General features: G+C 38.1%; 1 protein-coding gene and 1 pseudogene across 1 annotated transcript; both read left to right on the top strand.

Moving 5' to 3' along the window:
• The first annotated feature begins 1,200 nt into the window (after window positions 1–1,200).
• Window positions 1,201–21,768, top strand: CENPH (centromere protein H). The gene is made up of 9 exons (XM_081518426.1): window positions 1,201–1,434; window positions 4,755–4,810; window positions 9,838–9,886; window positions 10,285–10,359; window positions 12,336–12,392; window positions 14,466–14,529; window positions 14,859–14,910; window positions 17,204–17,367; window positions 20,689–21,768. The coding sequence occupies exons 1-9, from the start codon at window positions 1,310–1,312 to the stop codon at window positions 20,779–20,781; spliced, it is 735 nt and encodes a 244-aa protein (XP_081374552.1). The 5' UTR covers window positions 1,201–1,309; the 3' UTR covers window positions 20,782–21,768.
• LOC145516795 (mesoderm-specific transcript homolog protein pseudogene) lies at window positions 2,626–3,454 on the top strand (annotated as a pseudogene).
• Window positions 21,769–22,266: the final 498 nt, after the last annotated feature.

A 22,266-nucleotide genomic window follows, 5' to 3' on the forward strand; every position in this document is an offset into this window, starting at 1 on the left:
GAGTGGGGTGGCTCAGCTAAGCACTGGAGCATTAAATTCAGCTGAGAAAACTCGATTGTAATCTGTCGGATCAAAAAACTGACACTCGGGGGCACGCAAACCTGTTGCAGCATGTGGGATCTTAGTTACCTAACCAGGGATCAACCGCCTCCCCCCGCAAAAAAGTCAAATAAAAAGTTCGAATCTTACAGCTGAATTTCACACTGAAAGTCTGCACAGCCTCTTAGAGGACAGTGGGTATCTCTGAACTTGGGCCTCTGGTTTCTCTGCCAAATGAGGGGCCTGGACTTAATGAGCTCAGAACAAAACTCTCCAACGCTTATCTCTGCTTGCCCTGCACCCATCTTCCAAGGCAGCAGATGGAAGGAAAATGCTAAAATGGGTCAAGAATCGCTATCCCTGCTCAAAGGCTGAAAGACCGTTGATGTCGTGGTTCTCCCCTCCAGGTAGCCATGGCACAAGCCCGAGAGTGCCCCCAAATGGCTGCAGCATAGCGCTTAGCCCAGCTCGACAAAGCTGACGCTTAATTAAAGTGCTTCGAACTTTTACTAGTGGTCTGTAATTGATGCCTTCAAACTGTGGTGCTGGAGAAGACTCATGAAATTCTTTTGGACAGGAAGGAGATCAAACCAGTCAATTTTAAGGGAAATCAACCCTGAATATTCACTGGAAATACTGATGCTGAAAGTGGAAAGTGAAAGTCGCTGTCATGTCCGACTCTTTGCGACCCCACGGACTATACAGTCCATGGAATTCTTCGGGCCGGAATACTGGAGTGGGTAGCCTTTCCCTTGTCCAGGGGATCCTCCCGATCCAGGGAATCCCGCATTGCAGGCGGATTCTTTACCGGTTGAGCCTTAAGGGAAGCCCAAGTCCATCTGATGCGAACAGAAGACTCACTGGAAAACTCCCTGATGCTGGGAAAGGCTGAGGGCAGAAGAGGGCGTCAGAGGATGAGAAGGCTGGATGGCATCACCCATGCAATGAACTTGAACTTGGGCAAAGTCTGGGAGACGGTGGGGGACAGGGAGGCCTGGCGTGCTGCAGTCCATGGGGTCGCAAAGAGTCAGACACGACTGGGCGACTGAACAACAACAACTTTAATTACCAGAGCGGGAATAAAGGAAGGGACAGCAGCAACCATGGCAACCGGAGACGGGGGAGGAAAGGGCGGGGCCATGAGGCGGAAGGGGTGTGACCGCGCGCGAAGACCCTCCGGCCGGTTCCGGTTATCAATTTTGTGGCGGGAAAAGCGGCCCCTTCTGTGGTAGAGTCCGCCAGTCCTGCGTGGTAGCTCTTCGCGCCCGGAATGGAGACTCAGTCCGAGGAGCAAGCCGTCACCAAGCCTGCGGACTCCGGAGGGGAAGGCGGGCCGCCGCAGGTCGCCGGCGCCCAGGCGGCGCGTCCGGAGGACCGCTTGACCCTGCTGCTCAGGTTGTTCCCTCTGACTGACTGGGCAGGAGCCAAGTGGGCGTCTTGGCCAAGAGCTCCCCTCTTTGCCGAAAATGTCTAGGGTTCGAATTCATTTTCGGTCGCTTAATGGCTGGTGACTACCGCATTCACTTAAGCTCTTCAAGTCCCTTTCTTCGTCTTGGAAAAGAGAGGGAAAATGACAGCTTCCTAGCCAAGTTGCTGTGTGAATTAGATATTATTAACATCTCCTTTCTTACCCACTCATGCCCTGCGGTCCTGATTCACAAGCCCTTTGTGGGTTGCATCCAAGCCCAGATTTATACTGGAGGGAGGTTTCTCTGCCCTTCTCTGTTATAGCTATGACCCTCTTCAATCCAGAAGCTTCGTGTTTTGTATTTTCTACCAGGAAACGATGTCTGTACATTGCTAAGGAAAAGACTTAATGAAGAAGGACATCAGTTTTCTACTTCAGTGGGCACCTGTGGTCCTGGGCCATATCCATCCTACTCTTTGTTTCTGTGTGCCCGCTCAAGCTAAGAATAGTTTTCATGTGTTTAAATGGTTGGGGGAAAAGTTAGAAGAATGTTAATAACAGGTGAAAATTATATGAAATTAAATTTCAGTCTCCTTATGTAACGTTTTATTGGAACACAGCTTGCAAGGACTGAGTTGAGTAGTTACAGCAGATACTATGAGTGAGATTGAGTGAAAGTCATTAAATTGTGTCTGACTCTTTGTAACCCTATGGACTGTAGTCTGCCAGTCTCCCCAGTCCATGGAATTATCGGGCAAGAATACTGGAATGAGTAGCCATTCCCTTCTCCAGAAGTCTTCCCGACCCAGGGATTGAACCTGGGTCTCCTGCTTTGACAGGCAGATTCTTTATCGTCTGAGCCACCAGGGAAGCCCACAGTAGATGCTATAGGACTCACAAAGCCTAAAATATTTACTTTCTAGTCCCTTACAGAAAAAAATTTGCAGACCTAAATCACAACAAGGGAATTTTGTTAAAAAATAAGCTTTGTAACTGTATGTATTTCAGCTTCATCACTGCTTTGATAGGCTTCACCTAATAGTAAACCTCACAACCTCTTTTTCAAAATTACCCTCCTACGAATGCATAACAGGTTCCTCCAAACATGGAATCTTATAGCCCAGGTCTTACCCTTCCTTCCCCACTCCCACAGTTTTCCCCTTGCTCCTCACTCATGAAAGTTGCTAGGCAGATTTTTCACCTACAAGGGACTTAACATCTTCTATTAAAGACTCTGTGGGTATGGTTGGAAGTCTCCAGATAGTCACACTTTTACATGGCTTTCCAACATCCAGCTCTGACTGGTACAAGACTTGGGTAGTTCTTACCCTCAGATTTTATCAAGTGATAGCTCTTAATTTCTTTGGCTTTGGCTTCACTGACAACCAGAGCCCAAACTATTCCATTTTGGGGCAGGTCAGCTTCTTGGAGGCATTTTGGCAGCATCTGGAGCTCCAGAACCACAGGCTCAACCTTCGTCTCATGATTATGGAGATACTGTTGCCCAGGAGCTGCTCTGTGGGTTCAAGTGGAATTAATCTGGCTGACTTAACATAAAGAGTCTGTCAAATGGAGTTATATTTACCGAGACTCAACCATCCTTTCCTTCAAGATTTTCTCAAGGATGGAGGCATGCTGTCACCCATCCTCACATGACTGATGAACTGCTTTGTATTCTCTCAAAGTCTCACCCCAGTGTTTGGGCCATACACCCAACCCTCTGAGAGTGAGTTATGGGACCTGTGGGCAGAGATAGGCAACAATGATGGGGATTTAGTTATCGATAGTCTGAAGACACTGAGCAGGAGTTCTTTCTTTTAACTATTCCCATTCATTTTATCTATGGGCCTTTGGATCTGGTGAATTCCTATCCAGAGTTCTTGAAGCTCTATAGAAAAGTGCTCGTATAGTCCAGGGTCAATTCCAGATGACCATAATAACCACTGTTCACAGCTAGAGGATCCCATGGGTTTCTTGAATACATATATGGGCTTCATCAACTCCTGAACTGGAACGAGTAGCTTTCCTGTATTACTTTGCCCTATTCCCATTTGTTGTGTATTATACTTAGGAAGAAATGCCCCAAAGAGGTCCTGGCCACCAAACACTGTTCTCTCACAGAAGTCCACCTGACTCAACTGGTGAACAGTATTTAGTAAAAAAGGCAGCAGGAACTCTGGGGGTGACATAATAGCCCACTTCCCATTCCTTTGACATCTGACCAAGTGTATGGACTTGCCTTCATCTTTTTGTTCTCAGAAAATTCTGATGAACGCTACTACTCACTGATGTGGAAACACAGACATTCTTTTGTGTAAAAGTCTTTGAAACACTTCTAAAAAATGAATAAATTAAAAATCCCTTTCTACCTACAATATGAAATAATAAAATATTAAAGATAAAACATCTCCTTTTCTATCTCAGCTAAAAATGAATTATTGTTTCAGTGTGTCATAAAATGCTGTCTTACTTAAACTCTTAAGAAATTGCTCTTTTCATTTGGAATTTTAAAACAGGGAACTTAATGCTACGAAGCTTTAAAATTTTATCTGATATTCCTTAGCTACTTAACTAGATCTCAGAGTCACAAAACAAACTCAGAACTGGGGAACTACCAGGTAAATGTGAAACATCTAATAAGCAGTTATCATTTTACCCATAGCTCTTCTACCCATTTTTTGTGTGATTTTTAAGTAAGTAGAGTCATAGGATGACTAAGAAACTATATAAATTACTTATTTATCCAAGGATTAGTATCTTTGATATTTTTCTGTATCTCTTAAGAATGTTTCAATCTGTTTGTAACTCATTACTGTGTTTGGGGGTTTACCACTTTGATCTATTTCTTTGTGCAGTGTGGCCCATTAAAAATAAATTTAAAAATCAAATTTTTAACTTTTTCTTACAGATGCTGTTTTCCTACTGTGTTTCATTTTGTGTATTTTTCTGGGGCATAAGATCTTGTATGCCTATTTTAAATAAAATGAGGCCAACCTGGAAGATTTTTTTTTTAATTAATATTTACTTATTTAGCTGTGCCAGGTCTTAGTTGCCGTATGTGGGAGGGAGCTTTCATTGCAGCATGTGGGATCTAGTTTCCTAACCAGGGATTGAACCTGGGCCCCCTGCATTGGGAGCACTGAGTCTTAACCGCTGCACCACCGGGGAAGTCCCTGGAAGATTTTAATGCTGTTTATTTATACTCATTTTGTTGCATCAGATTCCAAAAAAGATGAGTTGATTTATCATATAGTAATGAATAACACTTCAATGATTATATAACTCTCTTCCCCTTATCTGTTTTCAGGCTAAGAGCACAGACCAAACAACAACTCTTGGAATATAAGTCAATGGTTGATGCAAGTAAGGATTTTCATTTTCAAATAAGGTTTTGTGAGTTTGATGATGAACAGTACTCCAAGGAAAAGATCAATTTTACAATTATTTATCTAGGGGAGGCAGGGTGTTAGGAATTCAGGAAAATTAAGTTCTATTGATTGGAAATTCCTGCGGGCTTAGCTACCATCAACAACTTGAACATTAAGTTAGATTAGATGATTGTTGAGCAAGTGATCTGAGACCTATACTTTGAGAAACACTGGATTAATGATATGAGAGCAGAAGGGAGACAGGCATAAAAGTGTGATTGACAATTTTCAATTCTATATAAAAATTTTAATTGATCTTTTATAATTATTAATCCAAAAATCTCAGGGCCAAGAGAATAGTTAAATGATGGGTTTAGTTATCTTAAGTAATAACCACCTAACGCCACCTGATTTATTATAAGCCGTTGGGTCACAAAGATAGATTTTGGTTGCTTTTTCTTTCTCTATGAAATAAGCTTACAGAATAAAACCAAATAGTACACTGTGTTGAATCAGAATTGTGGAAAAGCCTAGGCACCTCATAGATGTTTTAGTTACTTCCCTGAGTCCATGTTTGAACCTAGATAATTTTTGTGCTCTTTTCAAGCTCACTTTAAGGCCATAGATCAGAAGGCATTTCTGGTGTGTTTTCCATCCCCATTCTAGGGTTTCTATAATCACCTTACGCAAAAAACAGAAAAGAAACAAAACCTTAAAAAAAAATGGGCCCCCGGCCTCTTTTCTGCTTACTATAGCTAGTAACCATAGGAGTTAGGAAATGAATCAGACCTTACTGCCTCTAAAGTCATGTCCCTTTTGTAACATCAATAATGCCTATATAAGAATATATATTATCTATAAAGTACTTATATATATATATATATAAGTATACATGTATAACAATCACTTTGTTGTATACCTGCAACTAACACAACGTTGTAAATGAACTGTAATTCAATTAAAAAATGCTAACCTCAAAGACGATCAGTAGGTCACTGTCCTTCCCCTGGAGGAATTAATGGTGTCCTTTCCAAAGCCTGTGTTCCTTGTATTAAACAAATTATATTTATCTTAGAGATGAGAAGTAGGACTTGTCTAATGCTTTTTCTGGCGTGAGAGCCCACATAATATATGAAAAAGTATTTCTGATCTTAGACAATAAGGTGTAGGGGAAAAGCTATTCAAAATTTGAAGCATTGAGGAATTATCTCTAGAGGTAATCTTGCAATCATAGTTGAATGAATGGATGCTAAGCATGGAGATATGGTGTTGAACAAGGCTGACTTTATCCTCGTGGAGCTTAAATTCTACCTAGCAAAACAGGTAAGCAAAAAGATGTGAGATAATTATGTGGTGAGGTAAATGTGATGAAGGAAATAATGGTATAAGAGGGAAGGGCTACTTTAGATACAGTAATCAGAGATGGATTCTTCAAGATGACCTTAGAGCTAAAATCCAAGTGATAAGAATCTGCCTCCTCATGCAGTTCTTGTTTGCCCTGTATAGCTAATTTTAAAGGAGTTGTGACATCTGAAAACTTGAGTAGATTTAATAGTCTACACTCTAGAATTTCTACAGCTAAAGGAGAGAGCAGATTGCTATGGCCTAGGCTTCCTGGTGGCTCAGATGGTAAAGAATCTGCCTGCAGTGCAGGAGACATGGGTTTGAACCCTGGGTTGGGAAGATCCCATGGAGAAGGGAATGGCTACCCACTTCAGTATTCTTGACTGGAGCATTCCATGGACAGAGGGCTACAGTCCATGGGCTCAAAAACAATGGGACATGACTGAGCCACTAACACACACATAAGAAGTTAGGTTTAGTTTTGAAGAGAAGATGTGTATCTAAAATTGATTAGTGTTTACCACTAAAAAATACTGAGACTTTATTGCTTGAAGGATTTTTTTCTTTTTTACAATAAGTGCATCTATTTTCAGGGTATAACTTGATGAGTTTGTTGTTGATGTTGTTTTAAAGATTTATTTATTTTATTTTTTGGCTGTGGTGAGTCTTTGTTGCTGCACACTGGCTTTCTCGAGTTGTGGTAAGTGAGAGCCAGTCTCTAGTTGTGGGCAAGCTTCTCACTGCAGTGGCTTTTCTTGTTTCAGAGCATGGATTCTAGGTGCACGGGCTTCAGTAGTTGCAGCACATGGGCTCAGTAGTTGTGGCTCCTGGCTCTAGAGCATAGGCTCAATAATTGTGGCTCACAGGTTTAGTTGCTCCACATGTGGGATCCTCTCGAATCAGGGTTCAGACCAGTATCCCCTGCCTTACAAGGTGGATTCTTAACCATTGGATCATGAGGGAAGCCCAATTTGATGAGTTTTGACAAATGTATACATCCTTTTAATCAAGATCACCACTAAAATCAAAGATGTAAACATTTCTACAGAAAGAGACTCACAGACTTAGAAGATGAACTTATTTGATACGTGACCAGTACAACTAAACTAGTTTCACTTTAGTTTTACTTTAGTTGTACTACTCACATATCAAATGCTTCAGCCACAGTGTGGCTGGTGGCTACCATATTGGACAGTGCAGATATTAAGCATTTCATTTATCACAGAACAGTGCTTTTGCACACCACTGTTCTAGAATTTGATGTAAATGTATTTATATGGTAGTTTTGTTTTTTTCCCTAACATCTTTCTTTTGTGACTTAATTCACGCACCGTTTTAAAATGTACAGTTCAGTAACTTTTTGTATTATTTACAATGTTATGTAACCATCACCACTATCTAATTGCAGAACATTTGCATTACTCTATAAAGAAACCCCAAACCTGTTAGTAGTCACTCCCAAAGTGTCTGGCTACTTTTGCACAGTGTAGCATTTTTGTGATTCATCCATGCTCTTTTGTTTCAGCAATTCATTCCTTTTTATTGTGAAGTACATTTTACGATGACTGAACCACAATTTGTTAATCCATTTACCTGTTGATGAACATTTGAATTGTTTCCAGTGTTTGCCCCTCATAAGTAAAGCTGCTAAGGACAGTTGTCATTTGTATATCTTTTTGTGAACATTTGCTTTAATTTCTCTTGGTTAAATACCTAAAAGTGAAATTTCAAGGTGATATGGTAAGTGTATGTTTAACTTTTTAAGAAACTACCAAACTGCTAAAATAATTATACCATTATGGCAGATTCCTCCCCAGCAGTGTATGAGATTTCCAGTTAGTCAATATCCTCTCCAAAACTTCGTATTGTCAGTCTTCTTAAATTTTAGCCATCTAGTAAGTATGTAGTGATATATTTTATGTGGTTTTAATTTATATTTCCCTAATAACTAATGTTGTTGATCATCTTTTCATGTCTTATTGGTAGTTTACTTTTTTGAAGTGTCTATTCAAATCTTTGCCCATTTTTAGTTAGATTGTTAGTCTTACTGAGTTTGAGTTTTAATTAAAAATGAAAATATTATGTATTCTCTTAAACATTCACTTCTTTCAAAAAATAAATACAGTCCTGTTTCAGATGAATAAATATATGTGTGTGTGTGTGTGTACATATATATGTATATATATGGCAGAAATTTTCTCCTAGTTTGTTGCTTTTTTATTTTCTTAACTGTCTTTTCAGGAGCAGAAGGCATTAATTTTTATGAAGTGTTGTTTTTCACTGTTTTTCTTTTGTGGTTTGTGGTTTTTGAGTTCTAAGAAACTGACTACTTCAAGGTTGCAAAGATTTTCTCCTATGTTTGTTCTAGAAGTCTTAAAGTTTTAAGTTTAACATTCAGTACTGTGATTCATTTTGGGTTAAGTTTTGTGTATAGTGTGAGCTAAGTAAGGGTCAAGGTTCATTTTTTTCCACATGTAAATTCAGTTTTTCTGACATTTGTTGAAAAGAGTTCTTTATCCATTGTATATGTGTAGGTCCATTTCTGGACTTTTTCTTCTGTTCCTTTAAGGAATTTGTCTATCTTTACAATGGTACCACACTGTTTGGATTACTGTAGCTTTATAGTAAGTCTTGATTATCAGCTACTATAAGTCCTTCGAGTTCTTTCTTTGTCAAAATTGTTTTGACTATTCTTGGTCCTTTATTTTTCTATATGCATTTTAAAATCAGCTCGTCAATTTCTGGAGTTTTGAGTGGGACTATGGTTGCTCAGCTGGTAAAGAATCCACCTGCAGTGCAGGAGACCCCGGTTCGATCCCTGGGTTGGGAAGATCCCCTGGAGAAGGGATAGACTACCCACTCCAGTGTTCTGGGACTTCCCTAGTGGCTCAGACGGTAAAGAATCTGCCTGCAATGCAGGAGACATGGGTTTAATCCCTGGGTTGGGAAGATCCCCTGAAGGAGGGCATGGCAATGCACTCTAGTATTTTTGTCTGGAGAATCCCCATGGACAGAGGACCTGGTGGGCTACGGTCCATGGGGATACAAAAAGTCAGACCTGACTGAGCAACTCAGTATGGGTGAATTTGTTATATTAGCAGTTGTTATATTAGCCATGATTCTCCCAGTACATGTAGGTAGTATATCTTTCCATTTTACTGTTTGGTAGTGTTTAGTGTAGAGGTCATACATACATGTATTTTGTTAAATTTATCCTTAATCATTTTGTGTTTTTGGATGTAATTTTACATATATTTTAAATTTTTTATATATAGATATAGTTTTTATTTTTTTACATTGATCTTGATTTTTTTACTCTCTTTTTCTACCATTCTAATCTGTGCTGTCTAATTAGTCACTAGCTCCATGTGACCACTGAACACTTGAAATATGGTCACTCCTCATTGAGAAGGACTAAATGTAAAATACGAACAGAAGAAAAGATTGTGAATTACTATTTCAACAGTAATTCCAAATTGCTTACATGTTAAAGTGACAATATTTTGGATCTACTGGGTTAAATACTATATTAAAATTAATTTCACTTGTTTCTTTTGTAATGTGGAAACTAGAAATTTAAAATTACATATTTGGTTTGCATTTGTGGTTCACATCATATTTTTGTTGGACACTGCTTTTATAAAATATTACTAACTTCAAAAATTTATTTATTTGTAGATGAAGAAAAAACTCCAGAACAAATCATGCAGGAAAAGCAAATTGAAGCGTATGTCATATTTTAAAATTTTAGTTGTGATTTTTACAGATTTAATAATATTATCCATCTTACAATATTGTCTTTTTTTTTCTTTCTTTGTTTTTTCAAGTAATTTGTCATGCACATATTGAGAAGTTATTGATGTGGGATGTAGACTTACATGCACGTGAGTGGTCTACCACATTAGCACTCTTGGCACCTGCCCCACTTTAACAAGATATTTATCAAAGTAACTCAGTGGGAATCAGGTTACCAAATCTGTATATGTGTCAGTGTGGGGTCCTGTAGAATACTATTATTTAGATAACAGGCATTTTACTTTCTTCAAAGATTTACTTTATACCTTTATTCCAGTAGTTACTTTATCTGATATTGCTGACATTCTTTGGTTCATGCTTCTTTGGCAGTAAAATTGAAGAACTAGAAAATGAAGTTGAAGAGGCAAAAATTGCTTTTGAAATGAAAAAGCTTGCGTTAGACAGGTAATTATTACATTTTAAGTATGCAAAATGGGTATGCCTCAAGGTGGGGTGTGTTTGCTAAGTCGCTTCAGTCATGTCCAGCTCTTTGCAACTCTATGGACTGTAGCTCACCAGGCTCCTCTGTCCGTGGGATTCTCCAGGCAAGAATACTGGAGCAAGTTGCCATGCCCTCCTCCAGGGGATCTTCTTGAGCCAGGAATTGAACTAGAGTCTCTTATGTCTCCTGCTTTGGCAGGTGGGTTCTTTACCACTAGTCTGAATTAATCAAAATCATGATTAGTTAATGGTCCCACAAATTTTGAGCCCTGAGAGAAAAGTTACATCATTAATGTTTTCATTTGAAGAAGTTACATAAGGCAGGGTTAATAAGGAAATGTCAATCAAGACAATAGAAGTGTGAGGTTAAATCACATTTGGTGTTTGAAAGGATTATATGATTTATGTTTGGTTGTGCTAGGTCTTAGTTGTGGCACAAGGAATCCTTAGTTGCAGCATGTGGGATTTAGTTCCCCAGCCAGGAACTGAACCCAGGCTCCTGCATTGGGAGCTTGGAGTCTTAGCTACTGGGCCACCATGGAAGTCTCATATTTATTCCAGTAACTCTTAATGGAGTAAAGGATTTGTCATTGAGTTTAAATATATTTTTAATTTTAGACTTTGCATCTATATTTTAGAATTCATTCAACAAATATTTGAGTACTTACTCTGTTGGAGCTTTGTGCTGGACGCTGGTAGACAGCTATCAATAAGACAAACATAGTCTCTACTATAGACTTATGATCTGAATTAATAATCTCAATTAAATGAATGACTCTAATAGCTTTTTCCTTGTATTTCTGACCTTCCCAGATAGATTTACATTTAATTGAAAATAGTTAAAGTCCTTTTAATTACTTCTAGCATTGAACTTTTTTCCCTCATTTAATGTGTTGGCTCATTATATAGATCATATTTTTTAACTAAGATGACTTCAGAGCCATTAAGATATCCCCTTTAATGAAATGACTAATATTGCTGAGCTTATTGCCTTTTTATTATTACTTATTTAATAGCTATTGAATTTAAAAACAAATTATAGTGCTTGCTTATACATAGACATATTTTAAAATTTATAGTCGAGTTTGGCTTTGTATTCCCTAACTCTACCTAATTTGAGCCTGCTGATCTGTATGCGTTTTTTTCTTCTTCCAGTTTTATTGAGATATAATTGACATACAGCAGTGTATAAGTTTGGGCTTCCCTGGCAGCTCAGTGGCAAAGAATCCGCCAGCCAATGCAGGAGATGTGGGTTCCATCCCTGGGTCAGGAAGATCCCCTGGAGAGAGGAAATGGTAACCCACTCCAGTATTCTTGCCTGGAAAATCCCATGGACAGAGGAGCCTGGCAGGCTACAGTCCATGGGGTCACAAAAGAGTCGGACACAACTTAGCGGCTAAACAATAACTGTATAAGTTTAAGATGTAGAGTGTGTTTTGACTTATATGCATCCTGAAATGATCATCACAATAGGTTTAGTGAACATCAACCATCTCATATAGATACAAAATTAAAGAAATAGAAAAAAAATTTTTTTCTTCTGGTGAGAATTTTTATATTTATTCTAACTTTCATATGTAACTTATAGCAATGTTAATTGTATTTTATCATGTTGTACATTACATTTTGAAGTGCCTTATTGCTTCCTCCCAGCCCTGCATCCAGGTGGATGGCTTGGAGAGCAAGTTCAGGCAGGGTGTCAGGCCAGCTCAGCCCCTCTGCCTGGCCATGCTCAACCACATGTATCAGCCCCACCCCTTTTGGTGTTACTTCGTGTTTCTATGACTGACTTATCAAATTTTTTCCCATATAATACTGTTTAAAAACCTACTTTTATGTTATATTTAAACAGAAATCAATCTTTGTTGTATTTTTAAATTTTCTTTTCACTGTACCATAAATGTTATCCATGTTTTATAATGGAGTTTTTTCCTCTATAGGATGCAACTTTCAACTGCACTTAAAAAACACCTGGAGAAGATTGACATCAAGACTAGGTATGTTTTTTTTGTTTTATTTTATGTTTTCTGGATTTGGTAAGGATGGCAGTAAGGGAGATCGCATAATGATTAGTTCCATGGTTTTTTTTTTTAATTATCTGTCACTGTTGATCACCTTTATCTGGGAAATAAGAAAAGTGGGCTCTTCTCATCATTACAAACTTTATAGTCCCACTGACATCCTGTTCCAAGTGGATGGGGACCCTGAGAATCAATGGAGGTTTTACCCAGATGATCTAGAATTTTGAAGGAAGCTTTTGAAAGTTAACTTTTGTTTGATACTTACTGTAAGACAGGAACAATGCTATCTCATTTAAGTCAACAACCCAATGAAATAGGAAATATACTCCTCATTTTTCATGGGCAGAAATGAGCAACTTATATCATTTGCCAAGGAATATAAAATAAAGACTCTGGCAATCAAGGTCATCTATAATACAATCCTGAGACGGGAAGCTGGCAATCCACATGTAACAATCCTTCCAAAGGATGGTGGCACTAGGAAATATGAGAACCACTCTTCTTGCCCAGTCTTATTTCTACTCTTTTACTCCAGCTGTACCAAACTGCTTGTTAGGTATTCTTCGTAATTACACTTGACCCTTGAACAGCATGGGTTTGAACTGCTCAAGTCCACGTCTATGCAGGTGTTTTGTGGTTTTTTTTTTTTTTTCAATAAATATAGTACCTGTATTTTCATTTTACAGATCTTTTAAGTATGGGGGAAAGTTTGTATTTATTTAGAGGTCCAGTATGTGAAATCAATGAACTAGGGTTTGATCCAGACTGTTTCAGCTTTCAGTCCTTGGGTGAGTCATTTAATTCTTTTGTTTTTGAGGCAGAGGTAGCAGTGCTGTGGACTGTGTGGGACCATTGGTAACTATAACCACCCACTCTACCTGCATTGTTCAAGGATCAGTTGTACTTTTACATCCTTTAAGACTCAGGGTTTCCTTGTTCTACCCTTTCCACAACTCTTACAAGGGTTCATATCCATTACTGATTCTAATGAAGTCATAACGATGGTTGTGGATTTATTTTTTTTCCCCATAAGATTCTTTCCTCTTTGAAAACAGGTACTGTGTTTTATTCTATTTTATAATCTTGGTGCCTGGCACAATCTTGACATGAGGTAGTCTCTCAGAAATACTTGTTGAAGAAATGGTAAATACAAGCAGTTTATTCAGTGAAACTATTCTGTCTGATACAGTTAGATACATGTCATTATACATTCATCAAAATGCATAGAATGTACAACACCAAGAGTGAACCCTAATGTAAACTCTGGACTTTGGATGATAATGATGTGTCAGTGTAGGTTCATGATTTATAACAGATAGGCCACTCTGGTCGGGGAGGCTGTGCCAGTGTGGGGCCAGAGGATGTATGGGCTTCCCTTCCACTTGGTTTTGCCCTGAACCTAAAACTGGTCTAAAAACCAATGTCTAGGGACTTCCCTAGTGGAACAGTGACTAAGAATTTGCACTCCCCATGCAGGGGGCCCAGGTTTCATCCTTGGTCAGGGACCTAGATCCCACGTGCCTCTACTAAAGGTCCCGCATGCTGCAATGAAGATGGAAGACTCTGTGTACCGAAACTAAGACCCAGCACAGCCAAATTAATTAATTTTTACAATATCCTAAAGTCCATTTCCAAAAAAAACCTATGTATTAGCAAGTTATTAGGATTTTTTTCTCCCTAAGTATGAGATTTTTAGAAATGTTCCTGGGGACTTTGCGTTCCAGTGGTTAAGACTGTGTTTCCACTGCAGAAGACACTGGTTTGATCCTTGGTCAGGGAACTAAGATCCTGTATGCTATGGGGTATGGCCAAGAAAAGAAAGAAATGTTCCTGCATGCTTAAATTTTATATTCTTTGTTGTTTATGAGCAAAAATTTTTCTAGTGAAGCATCAGAAATTCATTTTACACCAAACTTTTCTAGACTTATTTTGTTAAACAATGACTATATTGAAGTGTACAATGGATATAATGAAATATATATACTAACTGATTTCTTAATTAATGAAAATTTTTAAACTTAATAAATCATATTTTTTATTCCTTTTCAGCGTGCTCATGGATAACATGAAACAAATATTAAATCTGAATAAATTAATAATGAAATCACAGCAGGTAATTTTGAACATACAGCTGCTTATGCATTCTCATGATTTCATTAACACATTCTTGCTGGTAACTGTATGTGACTAAATAGGATTGCCCAAAGACTGGTATGGTTGGAATTCAGTATCCTTAAGTTTTCTCCCTTTTCATCATTCCATTATTTCTGACTAATTATCTACTTATCATTTAAGGTACTCTTTCTTTCCCTTTTGTTGTGTAAAAATAGAGGAATTGAAAACTGAAGCTTTAGAAAATATGAATAGATAAAATTCAATGATTTGAATATTATAGGTGTGTTCTTAGGTTACGTGCCTTAATCTTTTTATTTCTAACAACAGGAAACTTGGGATTTGGAGGAAAAATTGCTTGATGTTAGAAAGAAGAGATTGCGTATGTAGAACACTTTTTGGCTCTTTTTTTTGAGAACACATTTTTCACTTAATACGAAGATCTCCCAATCACTAAAAAATTTTTTAACTTTCAAATTTTCTTAAAACTTTGGACCTGGCAATCTAAAGAGTAGTATATAAAATGCATTTTGTTTGATCTGTTGTTTTAGAACTTTGAATCACAAAATTAATACATTCTCAGTGGGGGAAAAATATCAAGTAATACAGAAAAGTATAATGTGAAAGCAATACCTCCTTCTTGTGTGACCACAATTAGATACACATCGTTTCAGGCCTTTTTCTCCACCCACATAAACATTTATATGTATAATTTTTTAAAATTACTCATTTTATTTTTTGGCTGCATTGGGTCTTTGCTGCTTTGCGAGGACTTTTCACTAATTGTGGTGACCAGAGGCTATATTCTTGGTTGCAGTACTTTGCTTCTTATTGTGGTGGCTTCTCTTGTTGTGGAGCACAGGCTCTAGGTGTGAACGCTTCAGTCAATGCAGCACACAGGTTCAGTACTTGTGGCGCTAGGGCTTAGTTACTGCACAACATGTGGAATCCTCCCAGACCTGGGACCAAACTCATGTCCCGAGCATGGCAGGCAGATTCCTGGGGAAGTCCATACATAACCACTTGATACATATGGTTCTATAGTTTAACTTAACATGAGATGGCTTTTTGTGTTGAAATTATTGAAATGTTTTATTGAAATCTATTTCAGAGAGAACTAAGGCTAGTTCTACATATTCTCTATAAAGAATTTGAAAACAAAAATATACATAAGAAAAATTTTTTATTTTATCAAGAGAAAATCAATCTTCAGTGCTTTTTATTTATAAAATTGGCATAATTTTATTCTGTATTACTCCTTTTTTCATTTAACAGTTATAGGCATGATTTGTTATTTTAAAATATTATATATATTTGCCTTTTAAAAAATTAATTCATTTATTTTTATTATTTTTGGCTGTGCTGGGTCTTCACTGCTGCACAGACTTTTCTCTAGTTGTGGCAAGCAAGGGCTACTCTTAGTTGCTGTGCCGGGCTTCTCACGGCAGTGGCTTCTTTTGTGGAGCAGAGCCTCTAGGGCACAGGGGCTTCAGGAGTTGCAGTGCCTGGGCTCTACAGCACAGATTCAATAGTTGTGGCACATGGACTTATTTTCTTCCACAGCACATGGGATCTTCCCAGATCAGGGATCAAACTCTTGTCTCCTGCATTGGCAGGTGGATTCTTTACCACTGAGCCACCAGGGTAGCCCCTAGATTTGCCTTTCGTAAGTAATCTCAGGGTCAGAAGTCGTGCTCACCTGTCTAATCACCCTTTGGCTTTTTTTCCATTGCATTCCAACCTGCTTTTGATACATCAGTGTCAAGGAACTGAGCTCCTGAGATATACCCATTTGTATTTTAAATACTGTCTGTCCCCAACTTATGATGTTTTGATTTACAATTTTTTTACTTTACGATGATATGCATTCAGTAGAAACTGAATTCAGATTTTGAATTTTGCTTTTTTTCCTGGGTTCGTTATAGTCTCTCCTGTGATGCCAGGCAGCAACAGCCACGTGATCAGGAACAGTAAACAACCAATACACTTAAAACTATTATGGTTTTCACTTTCAGTACAGTGTCCAATAAATTACATGAGATATTTAATGTAATGTTATAAAGCAGGCTTTGTGTTAGATGGTTTTGCCCAATTGCAGGCTAATGTAAGTGTTCCGAGCATGTTTAAGGCAGGCTAGACTAAGCTGTGATGTTTGGTGGATTAGGGACATTTTTGACTTAGGATATTTTCAATTGAAGATGAAAGGAAGATCTCTAGTGTAATTCTCAGAATATTTCAGGAGCAACAAAAAAAATGGTTGATGATATTTATCCCTGAAGAAGGGAATCTTACCTTTCCTTGAAAAGGAAATTTATTGATACGTAATTTTTGTAAATTAAGGGGGAGGAATATTTCCTTACATATCACCTATTTTTTTGGCAACCCAGAGTAAGTCCTCTGACATGATGCCACTGCAAACATTTGTAACAGTATCACTGTCATGCATGCACACTTGAACGTCTCACAGAGGGCACTGCTAAGTATGAAATTAAAATATTGGTGTTTTGCACCAGAGAAATCATTTTCATGTCAGAATGGAACTGCAACCTAAAATGCATATTAAAAATTTTCCCTTGACTGAAATAATCAGGAACTGTTCTCCTTTATAAGTTTTCAAGATTCTTGTGTATAGGAGTTGTTGTATATAGTATATTGTTTTATTTTTAACTCAACAGAATTAAAACAAGCTTCAGAAAGAAAGCTTTTAGAAATACAGAGTGAAAAGAACAAACAGAAAGATGATTTGGATAATATGGAAAATTCGGACAAAATAAAGACCATACAACAAAACCTGGAGAAAGAGATACAGATTACTACAGTTATTCAACATGTGTTCCAGGTAATATTTATATAAAGTAGGAAGGGGGGGTAAAGAACTTTCTAAAAGTGATGAATTCTATTATTTTCAGGGTTCATGTGTTTATATGTAACTGAATTAATTCTCGGCTGTGGTGGTGCACTGAGCGCCTTGGCCTTGGAGTACAGAATGAAGCAGGGCAAAGGCTAATAGAGTTTTGCCAAGAGAACGCACTGGTCGTAGAAAACACCCTCTTCCAACAACACAAGAGAAGACTCTACACATGGACATCACCAGATGGTCAACACTGAAATCAGATTGATTATATTCTTTGCAGCCAAAGATGGAGAAGCTCTATAAAGTCAGCAAAAACAAGACCAGGAGCTGACTGTGGATCAGACCATGAACTCCTTATTGCCAAATTCAGACTGAAATTTAAGAAAGTGGAGAAAACCACTAGACCATTCAGGTATGACCTAAATCAAATCCCTAACGATTATACAGTGGAAGTGAGAAATAGATTTAAAGGACTAGATCTGATAGACAGAATGGATGATGAACTATGGATGGAGGTTCATGACATTGTACAGGAGACAGGAATCAAGACCATCCCCAAGAAAAAGAAATGCAAAAAAGCAAAATGGCTGTCTGAGGAGGCCGTACAAATAGCTGTGAAAAGACGGGAAGCGAAAAGGAAGGGAGAAAAGGAAAGATATACCCATTTGAATGCAGAATTCCAAAGAATAGCAAGGAGAGATAAGAAAGCCTTCTTCAGCGATCAGTGCAAAGAAATAGAGGAAAACAATAGAATGGGAAAGACTAGAGATCTTTTCAAGAAAATTAGAGCTACCAAGGGAACATTTCATGCAAAGATGGGCTCAATAAAGGACAGAAATGGTAGGGACCTAACAGAAGCAGAAGATATTAAGAAGAGGTGGCAAGAATACATAGAAGAATTGTACAAAAAATTTCTTCATGACACAGACAATCACGATGGTGTGATAACTCACCTAGAGCCAGACATCCTGGAATGTGAAGTCAAGTGGGCCTTAGGAAGCATCACTACGAACAAAGCTAGTGGAGGTGATGGAATCCCAGTTGAGCTATTTCAAATCCTGAAAGATGATGCTGTGAAAGTGCTGCACTCGATGTGCCAGCAAATTTGGAAAACTCAGCAGTGGCCACAGGACTGGAAAAGTTCAGTTTTCATTCCAATCCCAAAGAAAGGCAATGCCAAAGAATGCTCAAACTACCGCACAATTGCACTCATCTCACACGCTAGTAAAGTAATGCTCAAAATTCTCCATGCCAGGCTTCAGCAATACGTGAACCGTGAACTTCCAGATGTTCAAGCTGGATTTAGAAAAGGCAGAGGAACCAGAGATCAATCAAATTGCCAACATTGGCTGGATCATCGAAAAAGCAAGAGATTTCCAGTAAAACATCTATTTCTGCTTTATTGACTATGCCAAATCCTTTGACTGTGTGGATCATAATAAACTGTGGAAAATTCTGAAAGAGATGGGAATACCAGACTACCTGACCTTCCTCCTAAGGAAGCTGTATGCAGGTCAAGAAGCAACAGTTAGAACTGGACATGGAACAACAGACTGGTTCCAAATAGGAAAAGGAGTACGTCAAGGCTGTATATTGTCACCCTTCTTGTTTAACTTATATGCAGGTACATCATGACAAATGCTGGGCTGGATGAAGCACAAGCTGGAATCAAGATTGCTGGGAGAAATATCAGTAACCTCAGATATGTAGATAACACCATCCTTATGGCAGAGAGTGAAGAAGAACTAAAGAGCCTCTTGATGAAAGTGAAAGAGGAGAGTGAAAAAGTTGGATTAAAGCTTAACATTCAGAAAACTAAGATCATGGCATCCGGTCCCTCACTTCGTGGCAAATAGATGGGGAAACAGTGGCTGACTTTATTTTTCTGGGCTCCAAAATCACTGCTGATGGTGATTGCAGCCATCAAATTAAAAGACACTTACTCCTTGGAAGGAAAGTTATCACCAACCTAGACAGCACATTAAAAAGCAGAGACATTACTTTGCCAACAAAGGTCCGTCTAGTCAAGGCTATGGTTTTTCCAGTAGTCATGTATGGATGTGAGAGTTGGACTATAAAGAAAGCTGCTGCTGCTGCTAAGTCGCTTCAGTCATGTCCGACTCTGTGCAACCCCATAGACGGCAGCCTACCAGGCTCCCCCGTCCTGGGATTCTTCAGGCAAGAATACTGGAGTGGGTTGCCATTTCCTTCTCCAGTGTGTTAAAGTGAAGTTGCTCAGTCGTGTCCAACTCTTAGCGACCCCATGGACTGCAGCCCACCAGGCTCCTCCATCCATGGGATTTTCCAGGCAAGAGTACTGGAGTGGGGTGCTATTGCCTTTTCCATAAAGAAAGCTGAGTGCCGAAGGATTGATGGTTTTGAACTGTGGTGTTGGAGAAGACTCTTGAGAGTCCCTTGGACTGCCAACCAGTCCATCCTAAAGCAAATCAGTCCTGGGTATTCATTGGAAGGACTGATGTTGAAGCTGAAACTCCAATACTTTGGCCACCTGATGCTAAGAGAAAGCATGGGATGCTTTCTCTGGGAAAGATTGATGGGCAGGAGGAGAAGGGGACGACAGAGGATGAGATGGCTGAATGGCATCACCGACTCGATGGACATGGGTTGGGTGGACTTAGGGTGTTGGTAATGGACAGGGAGGCCTGGCATGCTGTGATTCATGGGGGTGCAAAGAGTCGGACATGACTGAGCAACTGAACTGAACTGAACTGAATTGAACTGAATTGATTCAGTATCATTGAGCTGCAGTTTTTCAAAGAATAATGCCCAGAATTTTCATTAATTATAACCCTAATCAGTCCTCCATTGCCTACCACAAAAATAATCTTCACCTTTGTCAAAGTCTTGGAACTTTGCAAGGGCTGAGAATTAAGCTCTTTTACCTCTTGTCAAAATAATGCATATTACTTACAATTTAATTGTTTTTCTCTGTAGAAATGCAAAATGAAGTCTGAACCATAACTGTAATCTTTTTCCTTTAGAAACACTGCAAATATCCTTCCTTAAGAGGTAAAAACTATCTACAAAAACTGGCAAAGCAGAAAAATTGTTATAAACATTGTAAATATTCCCTAGCATTATGGAGATCAAGGATGAAGCCTTATTGAAAGTAGAAATAGATACAAGAAAGCATTTAATCTATTTTTTTCCCCATCATCACGGAGTAAATGTTCACACCTAGTTCTGCAAATATTTAATAAGTGAAAGACGATTTTTTAAAAATCTTGATAGATTTTTGAAACTACTGAGAATTGTCAAACAATTTGTTTTTTTTTTTAATTACAGAACCTCATTTTGGGGAGTAAAGTCAACTGGGCAGAGGATCCTGCCCTCAAGGAAACTGTTCTGCAGCTTGAGAAGAATCTCACCATGATCTAATAGGAATTCTTGTTTGACATTTTTTGTTATTTTTAATGTCATTTAAATAGAAAATTCAAGTGAAATGCTTTTTAGTGTTTTTGGAGTGATTCTAATACTGCAATTTTTTTTTTAGCTTGAGTTAAGTGTTACATGGAATCTATTGTTTTAAATATAATAAAGTGACTGGCACAATCTAAATCTGAAAATCTGAGCCTTGGAAGGGTCCCAAAAGACATCTAGTCCAGCCTTCTACTGAATATGAACATTTTTTCTACAACATTCCTGGAAATCCTAGCTCTCATTTGGAATACTTCTGTGTATTTGTCAACCAAAATATTAGAAAGTTAGAAAAGCATATCAACACATATCTCTTGTTTTTCAACTGTCAATTGTATTTTGTTCAGATAAATCTCATTTTAGTTCAACTTACTACAGGTTTGGGTTTTTTTTGCCTTTTCAAAAAATTGAGGGGACTTCCCTGGTGGTCCAGTGGCTGAAACTCCATGCTCCCAGTGCAGGGGGGCCGAGGTTCAGTCCCTGGTCAGGGAACTAGATCCCACATGGCTGCGGTGAAGAGGGTGCATGCCACCACAGCTGAAGAGCCTGCATGTGGCAACTAAGACCAGGTGCAGCCAAATAAGCAATTTTTTTTTTAAATAAAAAAAATTGAGATGTAATTGATACATAACACTGTGTAAGTTTAAGACGTACAACATTGTTGATCTGACCACCATTAGCTAACATCTGCATCATGTCACATAATTATCATTTCTTTATCATGGTGAGAATGTGTACAATCATCCTCTTAGTAACTTTGAAGTGTGTAATGTAGTGTGTTAACTAGAATCACAGTGTTGTCCCTTAGATCTCCAAAAGTTATTCATCTTCTAACTGCATGTTTGTACCCTTTGACCACCATTTTCTCAGTTCTCTCACCCCTCCATCCACAATTTTAAACAGATACCCAAATAAAGCACCTCAGTGAAAAAAGAAGAAAAAGAAAAACATATTCTGATTATAGAAAAATTGTGACTTTATTTTGTATTTTTATGTTTATTATGTATCGCTTTTATTAAAGTAAATGTTATTCTATCTTATTAAAAAAGTAGAACTTGAAGCCTTTTATAGTATCCAATTTCATTTTTTAAAAACTGATTTGAGCTCTTTATTAATTTGGAGCTATTGATAATATTTATAGACAATGTAGTCTTTTTAACATTAAGAAAGATTTTAAACTTTAAAAATGCACTGCAATGGACAGTAGTATTTGAAATCTGTTCTTTAGATCCATAACAAAACAATATTTGCCTAAATTTGAATTCTGAAAGCTTTTCTTTGGAATATTTATAGTTTGGCCTCATTTGTTTTGATAAATAATTTATCTGTAGTTTTTTATTTCATATGTAGTTACTCTTTTTGCCACAGTGTATTCTTGGAAATTGTCCATGTGAATTATAAAACAAGTTATATTTTTCTCATAGAAAAACTTCCTGGAAAATACTT

The sequence above is a fragment of the Giraffa tippelskirchi genome, chromosome 8, assembly GCF_054371585.1.
Source record: "Giraffa tippelskirchi isolate mGirTip1 chromosome 8, T2T-mGirTip1v1.2.pri, whole genome shotgun sequence".
NCBI classification, from domain to species: Eukaryota; Metazoa; Chordata; class Mammalia; order Artiodactyla; family Giraffidae; genus Giraffa; species Giraffa tippelskirchi.

Excerpts from the sequence above, each read along its gene's own strand:
- CENPH (XM_081518426.1), top strand. The coding sequence starts at position 1,310 with ATGGAGACTCAGTCCGAGGAGCAAGCCGTCACCAAGCCTGCGGACTCC. Across the intron at positions 4,811-9,837 it reads TAAGTCAATGGTTGATGCAA|ATGAAGAAAAAACTCCAGAA; the intron begins GTAAGGATTTTC and ends ATTTATTTGTAG. Across the intron at positions 14,530-14,858 it reads TAATAATGAAATCACAGCAG|GAAACTTGGGATTTGGAGGA; the intron begins GTAATTTTGAAC and ends TTCTAACAACAG.